Raw genomic sequence first — 21,813 nt, forward strand, 5'->3', positions numbered from 1 at the left:
CCCACTCAGGCAGGCCTGACTAGTGCAATTCCAACTCAAAACTTCCAGATTACGAGTTTCTAGCGAAACACAAAGTTTAAAACGCTGGCTTCCATAACACACACACACGTCCGCCGCCGAAAAACACCAACAACCAAGGCGAATTTTAAAATGCAACCATGTTTCCGTGTATCAATTTGGGAGCTGTCAAACATGACAGCTAGCAGTTAGCCTAGCAGCTAGATGTTAGCATTTAACAGTTCGCCATCTGGCAATCCCCTTTTTATTGCATATTTTGGCGAGCGTGGTCGTGTTGTCAAAAAAAGTATATCGTGGATAAAGTTTTGTATTATTATTTAAAACTGAGCGCAGAAAGAACTCGAGTCTGCGGCTGTCACTCACTTGTGTTCTGCTGCCTCTCCGTCAGACGATATCTCCATATCTTCCGACTGCAATTGAGTGCCGATCTTCCTGAGTAGCTGCACAAATGTCACTGGATTTGCTGCATCTTAAATTAGCAGCGTTGTTTTGTTTCTCAAAAAATATGCACGGGTTTGCATTTGTCCCGCATCTCTCGACCCCGCCTGCCCGAAGCTGAATCCAAACACTGGGGGAAGCTACATGACCTGCTAGCTTCAAGTACTGGGCGGAGGCGTCTGTGCCTTTTAAAGCGCTGTAAACCTCGACCGTAATCTTACATTTTACTCTAGTATTTTCATCTGAATGATTACTCTCGACGGTTAGGCTAAATGAAACGGCTAAAATGTGCAATCATTATCTGTGGTGTCTAGACTAAGCTATATATACATATTTCCGTGTTGGTAGTCGGTCAACAGCGCCCTCTAATGTTCTTCTCCGTTAGCGCAGCCTAAATGAGGGTTCAATCCCAATTTAATGTAATTATTTATTTTTGCTGGCATTTTTTTGTTTGTGTGTGTGTGTTTCATTATTGTGCTGTATGATATATTATTTGTTTACCTTTGAATTAAAAAAAAAAAGATGGTCCATGATGGCGGCTCATATACCCATGCGCAGTAATAGTGACCGCGAGTTAATATCACTACGCATGCGTAGGTTTTTAGTTTGGAAAAAGTATGACACCCTCCCTATTTTGACCACTAGACGGGGCCATTTACACTCTGTTGAGGTGCAAAGCACACGCCTTACCATAATTTACACTGGTCTTGAGTTTTCACATATTTTTATTTTAAATCCTACTGGAAAATGTTTTTTTTAATTATTGATTTTTATTTTATATTGTTAAAATACTTTTTTTCGATTCATTTATTATTTATATGTCTGTTTGTTGTTGTATTTGTGCACTTTGTGTTTAAGCTTTAAATCTCATTCTATATTTGTATTATGACAATAAAAGCATTCAATTTAATTCAATTCAATGAAGTAAAATACACAAACACTATTTAATGAATTTATATGCAATAAATACAGTGATACTAACAATAATATGGAATATTACATGCTCATAGAAATAGTCTACAAGAAATGCTCGTAATAAGATTTGACTTTGGTTTCTACCACTTTCATCTTGTAAAATTTTTAATGACAGTAAAGACATTAATTTGCATGTTTCCAACTTTCTCCATACAAAATGGTTGTATAGTGTACTAGTGACTATTTCTAGCTAGTCACCTGGTTTCTTGATGTAAACTCCCTTTTGGTCACATTAGGGTGAACAGCACGTAATGTGACAGTAAGTCTTCTTCATTGTAATTATGAGGTGTGGTTTCAGATGACTGAAGGGTGAGTAATCATTGCACAACACGCCAATAGAGCAGCAAAAAGCATTGGAGGAGATGAAAATGGATTGCACAAGATTTTGTTTTTGTGGAATCGTGTGACGTTGAGATATTTCACATTCCGTGTCTTTTTAATATGAAGCTGGTGATTTTCTGCCAATGTTGAGTGGTGAGGCAAGAGAGCGGAAATTTCATTATATTCGCTTACTGGATCAAACAGATCCAAATGAATGCTTTCAAACAGAAAATTTTACATAACATTGCTGAATTTACAATTTCAAATGGCACACTAACAGTTGTAACTGTGTGTTTTGTTTCAGATTCAAACAGTATTGATCAGAATAATTGCAGCAGTTCAAAAAAGAGATTCAAGTCAGATTACCATTTATTCTGATTAGGGCAAAAGGTTTGATAAAACTACATTTTATTTCAAATCAAAACAGAACTAAAATCAGATATCTCAATTGTTATTACCTTACAAAAGTTTTTTTTTTTAAAGGGAATCTTATGCTACATTTTTCTTCACAAGCTCAAACATAAATACGGTATTGTTCTGAATAGGGAAAAGATGGAACAAATCCAAAGTGAGTTTGAGTAAATGAGTTATGCAGTGTATATGTATGTATATACTATATACTCCGTATATGTATACATATAAGTGAATCTGAAAACAGTCACATCTGTGTTGCATTGGGGTCACCTAATTGGCCGTCAGATGTTGGATAGAAGGTTCAAGCTAAAGAAAATATCGATGTTTAGCGGTGTCAATTAATTTAGTACCTCACATTGCAATTGAATGGCTGAGCTCAGATAACCTTTAAATCTGGTAAGTCAAAAAAAAAAGATGTCAAAGGAGTCGAGACGAGTTTGAGCAAGTTGATGACAAAGTTGCTGGGGGGCAAAATGTTCCAAGGTTCGTGTGACTCACCACTGTAGATAACAGAGGTGTGTCAGAACACCATGCAATTAAGAGCTGTGTAACATTCATTCATTTTTTAAACCGCTTATCCTCACTAGGGTTGCGAGGGGTGCTGGAGCCTATCCCACCTAACTACGGGCACCATGCGGGGGACAACCTGAATCGGTGGAGAGCTGATCTGCGATCGGCTGGCCACCGATTCACGGTGTCCCCTGCCTCTGGCCCGAAGTCAGCTAGGATAGGCTCCAGCACCCCCAGCGACCCTAGTGAGGATAAAGCGGATCAGAAAATGAATGAACGAAATCACCGTTACATCGCACAGCAGGAAAAAAACAAATTTATGCAACTCGATTGCATAAACTACATTTAACGGAGACATCCAAATCCCATTAGAGATTCTTTTAAGACTATCTGATCATTAACTAGATTAGACTAAACTGATTCGTGAAACATTTAAAAGGCCAAGTAAATTCACATGAGGGCGCTGATAAACCTAAAAACAAATAAAGGTTCGTAGAAACAGCTGCTTTCGGGGGAAACAAAGGTGCCACAACACGGTCTGATATTACCTCGACATGACCTCTTTTGACGGTTTGCAATGAGACAGAACGTTGAGAGGGCATGCATGTTTTTGAAAGGTTTTATTTTTTTCTAAAACGGTATGGTTCCACCTACTTCTCCAGAAAGGGCATCTTCTAGTTAAAAAAGGACTTTATTTTTTACACTTTTACTTATATAAATATAGGTTGAGACCATTGTTCTTATTGTTTAGTCAAATTAGCATTTAAAAATATAGAGTGCTTCGATAAGTCAGTGGCAGGGTGTTGTGAATAATCCATTAATAATAATGTGTACATGTGAATGACATCTTTTTGACAAGTACAGATACTGTAGCCTAGCACGACCTCATTCAGCATTTTACACATGCCTCTGCCAAAGGCATCTTTCATTCATGTCAGCATTAAATTTGCCATGTACTTCACCACCGGCAAAATTATAGTACGCTTCCAACTCCAAAATATAAGCGATGACAGATAAAGGAAGGTGGTTATTAATATTCTAGCTGTACTTGGAATCCACCAGTGGAAACGGTGATAAACACATAAACCTTTGACTGCATCTTTTCATTTAGTACTAAGAGAACACAAAAAATATTTTAGTTTTATATAAAGGGTGACCTCTGGAAAATTTCCAACAAATATGAACTTGTCGGTTTACATACTCATTAGAATTTAGGTGTTTTCCAATGTATTTCAAAACTGAAAAACACCTTGCCTATTACATAACACAGCAAATGTAATTAATCATCCATCTGTTTTGTGGAAGTCAGATGTGGCTTTTAATAGGTTAATCATAATTAAATATATAAAACGGTTACGTACAGATGTCAAAGCCAATGCTGTTTTGGTTACTTGCGTCTCCTCGAATAACATAAATTATATATATGAAAACAAACTGTTTTTGTTAAAATGTTAGTGTGAATATTTTTGAAAGCAGCTGTTATGCAATAAAGGTATTCTTTTGCCTATTTCATGAAGTGTAGTGAAAAATAAACATACACACATCCTTAATAAAACAGTAATTTATTATTGTCTGAAAACTAAAATCTGAACAGCACATTACAAGGGCATCGTTAAGATTTTCTCCAAGGCTCAGTGATCACTTCCATACAGTACACTTGGTATGTACGCGGCTCCTTCAAATTAAACACAAAATGAAAAGCAGAATACACCCATTTGTTTAAAAAAAAACAAAAAAAGTCCATCCTGTAGCAAGATAACTCATTGTACAATCACCCAGTATTTTGGTTTGGTTTAAGCCACAATAGCCTATCGGTATACCCTGACACAGCAGGTGACGCAAAAGGAGGCACAACAAACAAGACAGAACAGGAATATCCCAATGCGGAAATTTTAACTGTTTTAGCTTAAAAGGTGAGAAATATTGGATTGTTCCTTGTGGTGTAATTTTTGGGAAATTGTTGGTGTGTTTCTTAAGGGTGTGTTGGAACCTTAATCAAAATCTAAATGCTGAGTTTGTTAAATACAATAAAAAAAAATCTGCAATGTAACAAAAAAGGCTCCTTTTCTCACTTCTGTCTCAACCTCTGCTGACTTTGTTCCCTTTCACTTTTAATCAAACATTATAGCCAAAGACAGCCATTGACCGAGAATACAAACTGAGTGCTGGCTTAAAAACATGACATTAAGTGGTTTGATTATAGGGCATGCAGTTCATGCAAAATTGCCAAAAACAAAGGGAGAAAGTGTGCATTTAAAAAAAATAAAGATGTGACACCAGTGGGGTGGGGTGGGGGTCGACTTACACAGCTTTGAGTCTTTGGTTATAAAGTAGGTCCAACAATTTCACAGTTTTTCATCCCCAAACCAAGCCCCTAATCTATTTCATTTGTCACCATTTAGACAAGAACGCCTACAGAATAGTTTGTTTTATCAAAACCTCCCGGCACATATTTAATATCTTATCAGTTTATCTCGTCTGTACTGTACATACCTTGTTCACTCTTAATACTTTACAAAATATACATTCAACCTGGATTTCAACTCATAATTTCTGCTTTAGTGTTTCCTTCCTACCGTCTGTCCTACTTACTGACGCTTGTTTGTGAGAGACTACCGAGATAAGATGACAGATTCTAAAACGACAGACATTCTTGTCTTTTGTGACAATGTTTGTGAGATTATGAAAATAGCAGCCCTGAAATAAATAAATGCAAATACTAAAGGTGAACTAATAATGAAAATGGTACATGTCAAAGAATGATGGCTCTGAGGAAACAACAACTAATTACTATATAAGCTTTTTTTGTTGTTGCAGCATATCATGAATGAGGCACTCTACTTGCTCCGCCGGACATTGCCGCTGATGACTCATCCCTTGGCCACTTCCGATGACTGAGAGTGATGTGGCGTGTGCGTGCTGAAAGAGAGGTCACGCTGAACGTGGCGGGAGCTTTATTTGCCACTTGGGCCTTCCCACAGATCCTGTGCCGCGTTGTTGCGGCACAATTCGGCACTCTTGTCCCTGCAATCGACATCAACTTGTAGCCACGTTAAGACTTTTCAAGGGCTGATGGCAGCTCTCTTTCAAGACAATGTCACTATTTTCTTTAAATGGAGCATATTTAGCGCAGCGCAGAAGGGACGGTATGCTTTTGAGCGTGTGGATGGGTGGATGCTCTGGGGTGTGGGATCACGCCGAGGTGATGTTAGGCTGGTGGGGGACACTCTGCGTTGTGTCGTGGTGCGTCAAAGGGGTGCTGCTGTTTGTTACGGCCAAGTGTTGTTGTTGTTGTTGTTGTTGCGGCGGCGACGTGCTGCCGTGGCTCGAAAGGTGGTTGAGCTGATCCGAATTGGCCAACGACTTGAGTACGGCGTTTTCGCGCTCTAGCATGGAGTTCCGTTCGTACAGCTCCTTGATCTGCTCCTTCAGCACCTCCACCTCCTCGCGGACGGCGTACATCAAGTGGCTCTTCACTAAATCCTGACAAGAGAACGATTATCCTCATTATTGCACTTAAAACTAAAGTAGGGCACTCACATATAGCGCTAAATTGTGAGATTTTTGTATTTAAGCTAAAGGCCTACAAGTAAAAACATAAATAAACCAAACAGGTAATAGCAAAATGTTTTATTTAATCTGGGAACACAAAATCCGGCCGATTTTTCCTCACTTAATTTTTATGAAGTGATGCGAAAACTTACCATGGCCTGCTCGATCTTGTTGTCAATGGCGACAACGCTGGCACCGGATGCACTGCGGGGGGAAAAAAAGCAAAAACAAACATAAGAAATATAGTATATTGTACCACTAGATTTGCAATGGCACGACACAAAAATTATACTGTCATTTTCTTTTAGCAGAACACGACCACCTCCTGAGGGTACTAACTCAGTATAGCTTTTGCTAAGAGACGACAAACAAATAACATGCTATTTTTTTTTCCACACAAGGTCAGGAATAAGGACACAAATAGTTGTGTTGTTAAATGTGTTGTGGACAGTAAGCCCAAAGCTGATTTACAGATTGTTTGCTTTTCTCTCAGTACAATTTAGTGACCACTGGGCAGCTGGGGAAAATAATTACACCAAATATGTCAGGAGTTATGAACCGTATTACGCTGCAAATACATATCCTATACGATTGGGCACATTGGATTAAAGCACAAATACAATGAGCCAGAACAAAAACAAGTCATCTCTCTTTCAATTACTGCAACTATAGTTTGCCAAACCAAGTTCAAAAAGTCTACATCAGGGGTCTCAAACCGGTCCCCAAAGGGCCGCAGTGGGTGCAGGTTTTTATTCCAACTCAACAAGAGGATACCTTTTGCAAGTGTAATCAGTTAATCAGTTGATTGCAGCCAGGTGCTACTTTTTTTAGAAGACACCTGATTGGTTAAAATGTCAGCACTGGATCGGTTGGAACAAAAACCAGGACCCACTGCGGCCCTCTGTGGAATCGGTTTGAGACACCTGGTCTACATGAATAAAAAGCAATAACAAAAAATAAAAAAAATTATGTTTGCTACAAATGTCAAATCAATGTCATTAATTCGCAACAAGGTGTTAATTGGTCCTTAAAAATACTGTTGGTATAACTAGTAACAGGCACAATTTAATATCATATGCTACTATAAATACAAAACAACAATACTTCTGTTTGTCAGACGAACAACAGTTAATTTTTGTTATCACTTTTGTATAACATTTTCGTTTGGTGTTGTAAAATATGTTCAACAACCTTTTTAGCTACATTATTGTATCAGAGAACTGCTAATAGAAAAATCTGTGTTTACATGATGATGATGCGCATACAAATGACAAGTAATGATTCGTTGAATAACAGTGTTTTCACATCAACTTTGCTGTCTACTTGTGCTTACTGTAAACAAACAGAAAAAAAACATTTAGAAAAAGATTTGACTGGAATGCGCAACTGTTTGTTTAACAAGACGCGCCGTGCTGGAGCGCACATCGAGCGCGCTGCACCACCCCCGCACGTAGCACACGTACACGACCCTTAAACAAATGCATACATGGAGATTCAAGTTATACATAGCGCAACAAAAAATAGGAAGTCACACACCAATGGATAGAGCCTCAAAAGTAGGAAAAACATTTTTTGTACGTTTTTTTTTGTTTTTACCTGCCGCATCTCCCTCGATAGTGCATCAGGCGTCCTGAATATGTTGGAGAAGACCCAGGAGAGCAAGACAAACTGTAACTCATTGTGCAGCGCATTTTAGCAGTTTTGGGCCCTCAAATTGGAAATTTTACAGATAGCTTCTTTTCAGTTATTACTTCTCCAACTCATCCGATTCTACACAGTGTATCCAAATGCAGGCTACAAGCGAGGGCTGTCTTAAAAAGCAGCTCGCGTGGTCACATGGGAACTAAAACACAGGGGTGGAGTTCAGTAGGCAGCACGCCTACACCACACGGAAATTCTTCTTTTAAACAAGTTCTATTTTCCTCCTCAATGTGATAGAAATAGTTCACTTTAACACCCGAGTACCAGCCTAAATTATTACTCTTTGATCAATTGTCTTTACATTCCAAATGACCACTTATTTCCTCAAAGTCTTCACTATCAGCACTTAATATTTTGTAAGCAAGGTTTACTTCTTTTTGTTGTCGTTTTTTTTTAAATTATTGTTGCAGTCATTTCGCCCAAACTGATTAGAGGTGGAAACTTATGGTGAGTGAGTAATAATATAATGCGAACATATAAACTCAATTTTATATGTAGACAGTCAAAATCATTTTTTGATGGAAAGGTGACACCTAGTACACTTTAGGCTAGTAGAAGTAGTTGCAGTACTAACTAGTAAATTTTAAGTGCCCCTAATTGTAGCAGATGAGCAGAATTTACAATGCCTGTAAAAGCTGCAATTTGGTTGGTGTAATAAACAGCACAAACACAGAAACCAGGGACATTGTTCACCAGGCTTTTGAGCACTTACACATCCTGTTTTAGATGAATGTGTTTAAATAGGAAGAAAACCAACCCTGAAGACAACTCCCACTATGTGACCTATTCATCCATCTCACAAAGACCAGTCACATCAAGCCCCTAAAATCACAACTGAGTTCATACAACAAAACAGAGATCAACTAATTTGTGTAGACTAAAAATAAACAGCACCTCATCATACATCACAGGACACAGGACTGACTGAGGAATTAAACAGTTAAAAAATAAGCATTGACAATGGTTTCAAGTAGAGAGAAAAGAAAAGGTTTAGAAAGCCCAACTTTACCTGAAATGACTTGTCTTTTTCTAACAACAACAACAGACATGAATGACGGTTGGATTCAAATGAGTTTAGGGACTGAAATTCTTCTCCGATGAAGGCAGCCAAAATCCCCTGATCTAATTTGTTGCCATTCCGTTTCCAACCAAAACAAAGTAACCAGTACATTTTATTCAAGGGGGAAGACATGTGGTGGTTTATATAAGCACCCCATGCTGCGCTAACATCTACACGGGCCTGTCGGCAGACTGTAGCGGCATCCACACATGCAATGAGGACCCTCAGCACATTCCATCTGCGGACACCTCCGGCCTCACGGCCAGTGCTTCAACAACCACACATCTGTGTGAGAGCCAGCATCATGCTGTGACACGACACGTTAAGGTCTTATACAGAGGGCTACAGGGTGTTTCAGGCAATATGCTTCTACAATCTTACGGGTTCAGAACCAAATTTTGTGAGTAACATCTGTTCAAGAGGCATAACCTGCTGGCTCACTATATGTTCATTAAATCTAGGCATGAAACTAACAGGCCACAACATCAGACAACAGGTCTTGGCGTCACATACATCAATGAGCTCTACTAGGGCACAGATGGAACGGCACACGTCCCTCTCCAAAAGCATACAAATAGTCCCAGAGGGTGGGGGGAGGCAGCTGGGTAAATGAAACCTCAGTCTTTCAGAGATAACACCCCCCACAGTGATTTTATTTCAAAACAATTGAGAGTGGGGACTACAACAACAGAGGAGCATACTCACTCATGTTTGACTCACTGCTGCTCTTTTTCATTCACTACAGTGCAGTTTTTATATATCACCAGATGATGCCAGCAAAGTTTCCTTCCAATTATTCAACTCAAAGTATGTCTTCCACTAGTGCGGTGAAAAAATATTTGTCCAGTTTCCTGTTATTTGAACATATCACACACAACCAATTTCAATACCACAAAAAACAAAATATAAATGAGTGCAGTTTATTTAAAAAAATAAAAATAAAAATATGGTCCTATGTGCAAAAGTAATGGCCCTCCCTTAGTAAATCACAATGGAACTTTTCAGCTGTCAAACCTGGCCACATCAATCTTGATTGCCACCAAATTTGTTGAATCAAGAAATTACAAATATACGTCAGACACGATCTCTAGAACATCATGGGCCCCCAAAAAATTCAAGAAGTATTGAAAAACAAAGATTGAAATCTAACAGGATGGTTACAAAGCAATTTCCAAGACTTTGGTGCGCCTGAGAACCACTGTCAGAATCATTAACCACAAATGGAGAAAGCTGGGAACAGTGGCAAACCTTCCCAGTCTGGGCCACGGGTGGTCAACTAAATAAAATTACTTCAAGAGTGTGTCAACAACTGATCCAGGAACTCACAAAACAGCCTACAGCGAAATCTAAAGAAATGCAGTCCTTGCTGGCCTCAATTAAGGTCAGTGCTCATGACACTACCTTGAAAAAGACAGTGGCCAAAAAAAGGCATACAGGGGAGATTTCCAAGGCAAAACCACTCCTGACAAAAAAGAACATAAAGGCCTTCACACATTTGCCAACAAAGCACTCAACAATCCCCAGGACTTTTGCAAAAACATTTTGTGGACTGACATGTTTGAGGGGAGGAATAGCCCATATGTGGCACTTCCAAAGATTTCCCCTTTTCACCTATTTGGGTTAGCGTTACGGTTATCTAAGGTCGAATCAGACGAACAGGCATTACCTAACTTGGAATAAAGCTCTCAATAACCTGTGCAGTAAATCTTCATTTTCATCATCTTCACTTCACCTTCATTTTAGTGCACAGGGCTCTCATCTTTCAAATCAAGCAGAGAAAAGCTATTGTCACTGTGAGTATAGTAGTACTCAAAAGTATTTACACATTACTTCACGGGTGTTCGATTATTGCAGTGATATATGGGTTACATTATCTGCGAAATTGGAGGGAAGCAGTATACCTATGTATATACCTACATATATACATACACATATATACACAAACACACATATATACACATATACATATACATATATACACACACACACACACACACAGTGGTACCTCGAGATACGAGCTTAATCCGTTCCGGGACTGAGCTCGCATGACAAGATTCTCGTAACTCGAGCGGAAGTTTCCCATTGAAATGAATGGGAAACAAATTAATTCGTTCCAACTCTCTGAAAAAAAACACCAAAAACAGGATATTGGATTGAAAAAAATGTTTTATTTCTTATAATTCGCCATATATTGACAAAGTAATAAATAACGAGTGGTTTGATAGTAATAATGTGTTTAATAGTAGTAAAATTAGACACATTTCGCGGAGGGGAAGGGAACGACATACACACGGAGGGGCTTTATCCACGGCAACAATGCACTCGTAAACGAACAAACTAATTTAAATTAACTTGGATAACTATATACAGACACTCAACGTTTAATGTAACTTCAAACAAAACTAAATTCTAAATTTGTTGTAATCTTTTTTACCTTACGTAGTTCTACGGGTTGACACCACCTGGCCGCTCCGCCGAAGTCTTCAAAACGAACGCATCAAGAGTTGTTTGTTTTTGTCTACCCTTCAAAATATTTCGATAATGTCGCATACAAATGTCATCACAATAGGATAACGCACGACCACTTGCCAACGAGAAATAGTCTTTAAAGAACGATCGCGGGAGCATCTTTCCTTAGAAAGAATAACAGGAAATACAATAGTTGAGCTTACCCACGTATTGATTGTGGGTAATGAAGTTTTATTCTGAGAAAGGTTGCCATTGCCTATGGGTGGTGTGCACGAGTATACTTCATTACCCAGAAAGCCCTCTTTTTGCCCGCGCGTTGTGCGTTTCCTGGTCATATGAGAAACTCGTCTGAATTAATCGTTCCGTGCTCGTAGATATTGATATACACGAAAGATATGCAAAAACGACCTGGCTTAGTCGCATCACGAAATTTTGATCGCATGACGGGCGAATTATTCGATCGAAATTTCCCTCGTAAGACGAGAATTTTGTATGACGAGCGGTCGTATGACGAGGTACCACTGTATATATATATATATATATATATAAAAGCAGATTGTTAAAAATGCCTGGGCAAGCATTCACTGGCAACTAGTTTGGGGTGTTGTTCGCCTTTTGCCTGAAATCAGCTGGGAATAAACTCCAGATAAAACAAGTGATCCTAGATTAATTATTGACATCCCTAAGGTTAGACACCTGCATTGAAATATCATGCCTAGCTCAAATAACTACTTATTTCAGCAAGTACAGGCTGGTAACAGGCAGCTGTCAACAGGTTCTCTTAGGTCTGTGGACTCCCTTTGAATTTAGCTGTGCATACTTAACATACTATAACCTCTCAAAAGAGGGGTCTAACCAGTTGTAGCATTTTGGAAAACCAATAAACACCAATGGTTTACACAATTCTCAGTCCTGGTACAGCATGCAGCATATTCAATGGTTTGCTACACTACATTATAGTAGAGTTTTAGATATTTATTCACTTTGGCCAGTCCATCTTAATTAGAATTGAACCCTTACAACCTGCTAATATAAATCGGGTGTGTGCTGCTTATTTAACCTCTTTGGAGCAATACCATGCTGTACAGTAAACAAACAAGGGAACAAATTTGATTAGATAGCTTGCATTTTTCACACAGGGCCAGCATAAAAATCTGAGATCACTTGTGCCCACCCCATTTAGTTCAAACATTTTCAGTGACTGGCAACCGTTTCGTTACACACGTTTCATAATCATGAAGAAAAATGTTTATCAATATTTGAAATATTTGTTATCGTTAACGAAAACAACACTGCACTCTAGCCTGCGAAAGCATATCGTTCACAATTACGTATGGAGGACGACCCGAAACCCTTATAAAAGTCATGCCACTTCTGTCTGTAACAAAAATTCAACATCTATTTTTCCACTGGAAAGAGACAAACTAATTTATTCAATTTCAGTTTATGTAGCCCCAAAAGATTTCTATCTTTATTGTTCAAAATGACCTTCTTAATATACGGTCCAAAAGTATTCAAATGCAGTGACTTTCCCTAATTAAAAAGGACAAACCTAGAATAAGCATGTGGCATAGGAGTCGTATCATCTCATCTCATTTTCGGAACCGCTTTATCCTCACTTGGGTTGCGTGTGGTGCTGGAGCCCATCCTAGCTGACTTCGGGCTGGAGGCGGGGACACCCCGAATTGGTGGCCAGCCAATCACTGGAGACAAACAATCATTCACGCTCACACCCACACCTAGGGGCAATTTAGAGTGTCCAATCAGCCTACCATGGGAGGAAACCGCAGTACCTGGAGAAAACCTACGCAGGCCCGGGGAGAACATGCAATGTCCACACAAGTAGACCAACTTGGATTTGAACCCCCATTTTAACCACTCAACCGCTGGGCCCCCTAAGTTGTATCATATAGGCCTGAATTCAGCCAGTGGTCCAGTTGCCTGAGAGCAGGTTGGCAAAGAGCCATAAACTCAAAACGACAATCCATGCCATTCAGAGCTTTTAGGAATTTGTCCCTTGGAAGTTAAGGCCGCCAAGCTATCATTGGAAAATAAGCTACTCCCTTGTGTACAAGCTCTGGCGGCCAACCCATTTACCACTTGCAACAGATGCCCATACCCCAAAGCCCAACTCTTCAGTTCAACCCATATACACACCCTGCAACTTGCACTGCCAAAAGGGAGAACAGAGAATAAGTCGGACTCAGCACACACGCAAACACGATTATAAAAACTTAATATGCACATTCAGATATTTGACCAATTTGGGATTTTTTTTCCAATATGTTGTGGGTTTCCTTTCTGATGTCTACCCTGAGTAATTTTAACTTTATTAAACATCTCCAAGACATCACCATCACAACAGGGTTTTGCACCTATCACAACAGTACGATGTTGATGATGCAGCACTTAAATCAAAAAGAACTCAGCACATTTATCACCTCCACCTCCTAAAATAAACTAAACTTGGCCTAAATATTGCAATACTAGTCAATACTATCGTCAACGTAAATTCCCTGCCCGGAAGTAAAAAAAAAATACAATAAAAAATCTGAGTTCTTATGACTGCAATACAATGAGGACATTGGATTCTGAATATTTGAATAAGTAAAGCAAAATATGCAATGTTTTCAAAAACTGGAAGTTCAGTCCACCACTGAATTGTAAACAAAATGATGGTGTGCTCAAACCTTTCAGTTAGGCATTTTGCAACTTGGCATTTCAAATCACTGCATATCAAACTATAACCATTCTTGTCACTCATGTACGTTTGCTTGCGGAAGGCTTTGTGGTGACGATCAGCTATAACAAATGTCAGGGCCCAAGTTTTTACCTTTTTTTCTTTGAGATATGGCAGACAGTTAACCTGATCTCAATGTTAACATAATTGTGATGATACATAGCATTCCACCCCTTGGGGGGGAAAAAGAAAATTGATGATGGATAAATGTTAACCGAAAATGTTCTGGATCATCCATGTTAACAATGGTTTATGACTAAAATGAATTGCACTTTAAAAAAAAAAATGAGTCAAGAAACAAACCAACACCTAAGTTCACTGACGTGTCAACACAGACAGACAGACCTGATAGTGAGCAACATAACACAGGGCATATCATCCTGCCATGTCATCATACGTACACACAGGTATGTGCATGTGTGTGAGTAATGTAAACGTCACCGAGTCCTACCCTGTACTGCCTGTAATGCTGCCAACATTGTCATAGCTACAGAAACGTGCCTTGATGGAAAGCCACTTTCCGTCACTTTTCTTACCTGACTTTCCGAACAAGAAAGTGGCACTACCCATTCCTTTCTTTGATATCTGGAACAACATACACAAAGTTTCTGAGTTGTGCACATTATGAAGCATGTTGTAGTGATGCTGCAGGGATGGGCTCCAGCACCCCCCACGACGCTTTTGAGCATAAGTGGTACGGATAATAAACGAATGAATACAAGCGATTTATCTGACAGCTGAAAATTTCGTATGTGGGGGAGTATTGTAGACAAGTAGAAAATCAAAATTCATTCAGTTTTTGAGCTGAAAAGGCAGAAAGGTATCCCTCAATCGGTACACGATCGATTGGTCGCCGGTCTTTTGGTCACCCGGAAGGTAAGTGATAATTACCATTTAAATCGTTGCTCAAATTCCCTAAATACAAACTGTGAATTACCATTTAGTCATACTTAATGCCCTAGTAATTATTAGACTAAAGAAAAGCTCCAAATTTCCCGGACTTTTATTGTTTTTTGTTGGAGAACTTGTTAAGACCCTGACTGACGTAGCTTCTTAAAGGGACAATGCATGTACAAACAAACTTATACACTCACACGTCGGCTCAGTGAAACTGCTCATGGCCATTGTTGGCTTTTATTGATGCGTAGACCGTGTTGTTTTACCTTGTTTTGTCGCCGGTCTTTTGGTCGCCCGTTGTTTGGGTCCGGGCGACCAAAAGACCGCGACCAAAAGACCGGCCACCAAAAGACGGCGATCAAAAGACCGGCGACCAAACGACCGCACACGCTTTTTGACAACATACAACTTTCCCTTCATTCTTGAACACAGAATACTAAAAGGGACTCTTAATACATCCCATCTCAGTCACCGTAGTCGCGGTCGGGGCGACCAAAAGACCAACGACCAATCGATCGACCGCACATGCCCTCAATCACACTAGGGAATTAAATACAAATCAGGCTTTTACATACTTGCTGCTGTATTTGTTGATCGTTAACACCTCCCTAAACTCTACCCTTATAGGCTGTTTAACATTTCAGGGGCTCACATGATTTAAAAAAGGATGCCGTATGTTAACCACGCAATGCTTTGAATCGCATTGATGATGGCAAAGACTAAGACTCCATCCGTCACTGCCAGTTTTCACTTAAGTGTAAACTTAATGGAAGAAACAAATTCAGTGTGCCTATTTCTGGTTGTGCCGAAAGTACGTAAATTGATTGATAAAATTGACTGACTCGAGTGTGATTCTTCAGAATTTTTGTGTGAACATCACTTTGAAGAGTCCAGGGTTCCCACAAAAGTAATTCAAGCAAATGACAACGCTGTACTGCTCAGTAACAGCGTGAACTAAAAGGTTAGAAATATTACTAGAAATATCTGAACACTATGAACAAAGTACACTGCATTGCAAATTGTCAAAGCCACAAAGAAATTAGGCACAGCTTTAACACTATCATTACTCTTAAATAAAGTACAGTATTAAACATTTCTTTTTTTAAATACCGTATTTTTTGCCCGCTGCATACGAAAGCTGCCAAGTACCACCACATCTCCATCTAGTTTAAACGTGGCTGAGTAGAGTACCAGTATAATCCGTATGTCTGATAGACACGAAACGAGTAGATTCCAGGTCACATTACCCGGCAATGTTCCTGTAAAATATTTCTGAAAGCAGTTTTGGATCACTGCACTACACCATCAAAAACTCCTCCAAAAATTCCAACTTTGTTAGTTCTGCCAACTTCAACGGTTCAACATGGATAGATCACAATACATCCTCTTACCTGCTCTCATCGCCGTCCATAGCTATATGGATGCCAAACAGGCTGTTGACAGTGGGGCTGGGAAGGACGAGACCATCTGTGATGAAGGGCTTCATACTCTCTTTCACTGGCACCACAATGCCACCGGACTGAGGTAGGACTTCAGAATTGGGTTGACCATCTTCTCCCTGGTTACTGAATCCAGAGAGAATGCCTGGCGTGGCACCCACATGTGCCCCTTGGGGTTGAATAATCCCTCCGGCAGCAAGCACCTGACTCGCACCACCTGTAGGAGTACTGGTGGTAGTGGTCACATTCAGGACACTGGTGGTGAAAGATGATGTGGAAGCAAGACCTAACCCTCCTGACAGCTGTGTATGGTTGACAAGTGGCTGCTGCCCTCCTACTGGTGCGATGTGTAGCAGGAGGCCCTGGGATGAGGGGGCCTCAACACCCAGCCCTTGGACTACTGAACCAGCTGGCACAATAAGAGACGAAGGGCCTACAGAGTGAGGGTTTATGGGAAGAGCGCTTGAACCAAAGAGCTGCTGGCCGTAATCTGGCTGGCCTGCAGGATGGTTCAAATAAGGAAAGTGCTGGACCTGTGTGACAGGAGACATGATGGGAGCCTTCTGCTGAAGGGAGCCTTGGTGCATACCTTTGGGGTTATTGGAGAGAAAGGTTTGGGCAGCAGGTTGCATATTGACCTGAGCATGTTGCGTTTGCTTTGACGCTATACTTGTCGAGTACCCTGTGGGCTGAAAGGCACTTGCTCCGCTCCCGATTTGAGGGACCGTGCCAAAGCCTTGTTGCACAGTCTCAGAAGAATGAGTGGCATGTGTCGCCGTGTGGCCGCTGTCTAAAATGCTATCCAAAGCTTGTGAGGAAGAAGTACTGGCAGAGACCACAACAGTCCCTATTCCACTGTCCCGTTCTATATTGACATCGACCGTTGCAGACGGCTTGATGCTATCCATAGTCCGACTGCCATTCGAATCAGTGTCTTTGTCGTGGAACTCCGTGCAAGTCCATCTCCCTCTTCTGAAGGGTTCTCCGGTACCGTGGTCTAATTTAATGACCCTGAAACGAGAACTGCAGGTATTACCAGGAGCGACCGTGGAGGTGACTGCGGCAGCAGGTGTCGGCACACCGGGTTGAGTAGTGGCTACCGCGGCCACACTTGTTAGCGTATTATGTGGGGGCAACCCGCCACTACCAGCACTTTTATCATTGGGGACAGACCCATTGAAGGGAGCTGTCAAAGCAGCTTGGCCCTCTTGCGCCTCTCCCACAACATTTAAGGTTTCCTCCGATGAACTTCTATCACAAACACCAAGGTCGGCTCGGGTAACATCAAATATTTCCGACGACACGTCCTCTGTTCGGGACTCGTCTGGGTCGTCCAGACTCTCGGTGTCGTCCGCCGTGTTGTTGGCCGCCACCTGAGCCTGCGTAACACTCGTGATCTGGAAACAACTCTTCTTTTTCGCTGGCATTTTCGACATGGTGGCTTGCTCTGACTAGTCGGTGCAGTCCCACACGCGACGTAGCGCCGTAAGTCGCGGCTTGCTGATAAATTCACTGAATGAGAAAAATACACCAAGCCGTATCGACACAGCACTTTTCCATACCGTTTTACCGCAGGTTCTCTCGCTAAGGTGATCGGGGGGAAAGTCGTAAGCACAGTCCAAGTCTTTCCCAAACTCCTGAGACGTTGCGGGTTGTCCGATCCCTGCACCTCCGCCCCGGCCTCTTTCTAACACCCGGCCAGCCGCCCTTGTGTCCCAGAAGTTCGTAGCAAGCAGGCCCTTGTCAGAGCTGAACAGCAGCCGTCCCCGGAACTTCAGTCCGAGGCAGGGTCGGCGTACGAGCCCACTTCTCTGTATTCTTCTATATGCCGACTCACTAGCCGAATTAGCTTAAGTGAGCGAGTTTCGCCTGCCCCAATACCAACAGGTGTGGAATCATAATGTAAACAATCCTCTCGACTCCTTCGTGGAGAAAGTATAGATCATCAGCAAGGAGAGAGAAAAAAACACGCCAAAAGTCGTTGCAAATTGTGCCTCTTTGAGTCCTAAGACACTCGTGGCTGTTAGCTGACAAGATAGCCACAGGCGCACAGAAACTGGGAGCTTACTTCTGCTTGCTGGGTGCCTGCCTGCTTGCCTGGCTGGCTGCTAGCTGCTGCTGTCTGCCTGCTTCTCTTCCAGCAGACAAGATGGCAAGAGCCAAGTGCATCCTGGGTAAAGAGGTCAAATACACGTTTCCCCAAGCGTAGGAAATATTTTCCAATGAAAGAACAAAAATAAAAATGTCTTACTTTTGCCCAGTATATTTCAATTCATTGGCAATTTTAATGACACAACCTATTTGACAATGTTACTAATTTCAGAGGCATAGATGTTATATATCCGAGATGCCACATGTTGGGGTCAGCGGCATCATAAAATTGGCGGCCATCTTAGAGCAGTTAACTTTTCTGGTTTGTTAAATATTTAGTTTATATACGTGCCATTGACTGTTATGTCGTTTCGTGGCACTTGAAATCAAAATACAATTTGTTATTCAATCATTTTTTGGGGAACTATGATATATATTAAATCTATAGTGATCGCCATGGAATTGGATGTCCAATCAGAGGCGGCCTTGGCTAATTTTGGAAACGTGATCATTTTCTGCCAGCTTGGTTGGTTGGTTGGTTGGTTGGACGTCTATCGCCGTAAAATGTCAGAAGGTGAGAATTTACAATTATTTATTTATTTGATTTTTTTGTCATGTTATTAAAAAGGTACTAAATATGATATGCTGTTTTGTTGCACTTTTATATACAGGTTTTAAAAGTGGATTCTATAATTGTGAAACGTTGGGGATAGCTTAAAATGATAGACCATCATAGATTTTTGACTTATGTTTCCAAGTTCAGTCTCACCTTATTCAAATACATTAATTCAACCGAGTGCCAATTATTTTTCTTTATAACTCATTATTCATATAGGCAACAGGCTGTTGACTGTTGCTAGTTTGTTGTGCAACACTTGACCACAGAAGAATTTGTCACAAGACGAGGGCCTGACATTCAAAAAGTAAAAAGGAAAAAGGCCATACTATTTATTCTCCCCTTAGTAATTGTAGCTGTGATGGTATGAATTAATTTGTTGTCAATTTTCGGCCACAAAGACAGTGTTTAATTCCTCCTGTGTCACCTGTTCCACAATTTTAATCCTTTCATTCATTCATTTTATGTACCACTTAATCTCACCAAGGCTGGAGGGGGGGGTGCTGGAGCCTATCCCAGCCAACGATGGGCATCAGGTGGAGGACACCATGGAGTGTTTTCCATCCAGTTGGTTTGAAAGGATTCATTGCCATTTTAACCAAACAAAGAGTTATACAATATATGTATGGTAACTAATGTTTCTGGCAAGTGTATGAAATGCTTGCTCATTCATTGTGCCCCCTTTATACATTCCAAAGGACCATGGCCTATGCACACCCCTGTTCTAAACTTATTATTTTGTCCTATTAGGCAATTAAGTATATATTTTAAGAGGAGTGGACAAAGTCAAGGGAAAAAAATGTTATGGTATACAGCATTCTCTAACAACGTGACTCAGTAATCATCAAATTACTTTACATGGTTACATAATGTCCGGGTGGCAACTCACAAGGTCATTCTGAGAAAACAATTTCATGCAGTCCTCAGATGAGATATTGGAGAAAGAAAACAACTCAAGGCATGCTTTGGGAGCCTCTATTAGGCAAGGGGGACTCAATGGACGTGAGCTGAGATATACATATGTATATATATATATATATATATATATATATATATATATATATATATATATATATATATATATATATATATATATATATATATATATATATATATATATATATATATATATATATATATATATATATATATATATATATATATATATGTGTGCAGAGTGCTAAGGACTTGTTTCACTCTTCATACTTTGTTGTAACAAGTTTTGCTTTGCCCAACTACAAAATAAAGATGTTGTCAGCAGCACAACTGTTTTTTGAAGACCTTGGGCAGATTAAATTTACTTGACATCAACAATGGCTGCAGTCTGATTGGACAAAATAATACAACAAGCACATGCAATGAAGCCCAAAGAAACACCTAACAAACAAAGAAAAAAATGACTGTGGTGAGCAAATTCTATTCATCTCACCCAGGGGCCGGCAAACCAAAATATTGAAAAAGCCATAGTGGATGAAAAAAAACAACAAACAATTACTACACCGGAGCTGCAAAAAAATTAAAAGCCTTATACAAGCATTCTAATGACGGCAACACATGCTGCACCAATTTCGTTATACGCAGCTGTGTATGATGACAATAAAGATATATCTATATTAGCCAGCCATTAAAAGGACTAAGTTGGCTACAAATACATCATGAGCATTCCTGATTAAATGTTTTTTTTTTTTCTAGGCAATGAATGCAAACGATTTGGTCCATGAAAGGTTGAATCCTGTTTTCCTACGTTTTTTTTCTCTTTTCCCATTTGGTTTGTTTACAACAGGCACCGAGCATCCCGCCCTGCTGATAGAAACGTGTGTTGCAGGCTATGACGCAAATCTTCTTTGACAAAAATGTTAAAATTTAATCTTTATTCTACACATTCTTACAGCTGGTGGTTAGCACATGGCCTCACATTTCTGGGGTTGAGGGTTCGATCCCAGGTCGGTCCTTACTATGTGGAGTTTGCATGTTCCCCCTGGGCTTGCATAGGTTTTCTCCAGGTACTCTGGGTTTCCTCCCACATGCAAACAACATGCAGGGTAGACTGGTTGAACACTCTAAATTGCCTCTAGGTATAAGTGTGAGCGTGATTGGTTGTCCGTCTCCACCAATTCAGGGTGTCCCCTGATTGGTGCCCGTCATTAGTTGGGATGGTACTCGGACGGTTTTTCAACCTCGACCCGCGGGCCATATACGGCCCGTTACAGATAACATTCATTTAGGAATAACAAGGGCATTTATTCACGGCCAAACACACACGCAGAACAGTACGTGACAGAAGAAATAGAGAAAAGAAAGTAATGAAATTGTAAATCCTGAAATCCTACTCCAGAAAATTTACACCAGCATAGAAAACGTTGAGATTAATCTTTGAATTAAGGTTCTCAGCAAATCATTTTGAATATATATTTCCTAAAATAATGGGAAATTATTTAAAATTAAAATATTGTTCTTATTGGCACACATCACTACTACTTTAAACACAAAGATAAAATAAAAAATATAAAACATTGGCAGCACATTGTAGTACGTACTTGTATTTAGAAATATGTCCAGCGGGGGGCAGTAC

General features: G+C 40.2%; 2 protein-coding genes across 10 annotated transcripts in view; both read right to left on the reverse strand.

The window, feature by feature from the left end:
- The window catches only part of rubcn (rubicon autophagy regulator), a 34,908-nt gene extending 34,096 nt beyond the window's left edge, over positions 1-812 (reverse strand). For 8 of the 9 annotated variants that reach the window (XR_013301268.1, XR_013301265.1, XR_013301271.1 and 5 more), the window contains exon 1: positions 382-812. Coding sequence is in view for 1 of the 9 variants with exons in the window: in XM_077606871.1 (XP_077462997.1) it covers positions 382-419 (38 nt within the window). In the remaining 8 variants the exon portion in view is untranslated. The remainder of the gene's footprint in view (positions 1-381) is intronic. The other variant, XR_013301272.1, reaches the window with a different exon arrangement.
- A 3,409-nt stretch (positions 813-4,221) lies between these two features.
- tsc22d2 (TSC22 domain family 2) lies at positions 4,222-18,699 on the reverse strand. Its single transcript, XM_077607110.1, has 3 exons — positions 16,487-18,699; positions 6,381-6,432; positions 4,222-6,159 (listed from the first exon to the last, which is right to left on the reverse strand). Exons 1-3 carry the CDS (start codon positions 17,968-17,970, stop codon positions 5,869-5,871), a joined length of 1,827 nt encoding a protein of 608 aa, XP_077463236.1. The 5' UTR covers positions 17,971-18,699; the 3' UTR covers positions 4,222-5,868.
- Between the last annotated feature and the right edge of the window lie 3,114 nt (positions 18,700-21,813).

This window comes from Stigmatopora argus, chromosome 8, assembly GCF_051989625.1.
Source record: "Stigmatopora argus isolate UIUO_Sarg chromosome 8, RoL_Sarg_1.0, whole genome shotgun sequence".
Classification (NCBI taxonomy): Eukaryota; Metazoa; Chordata; class Actinopteri; order Syngnathiformes; family Syngnathidae; genus Stigmatopora; species Stigmatopora argus.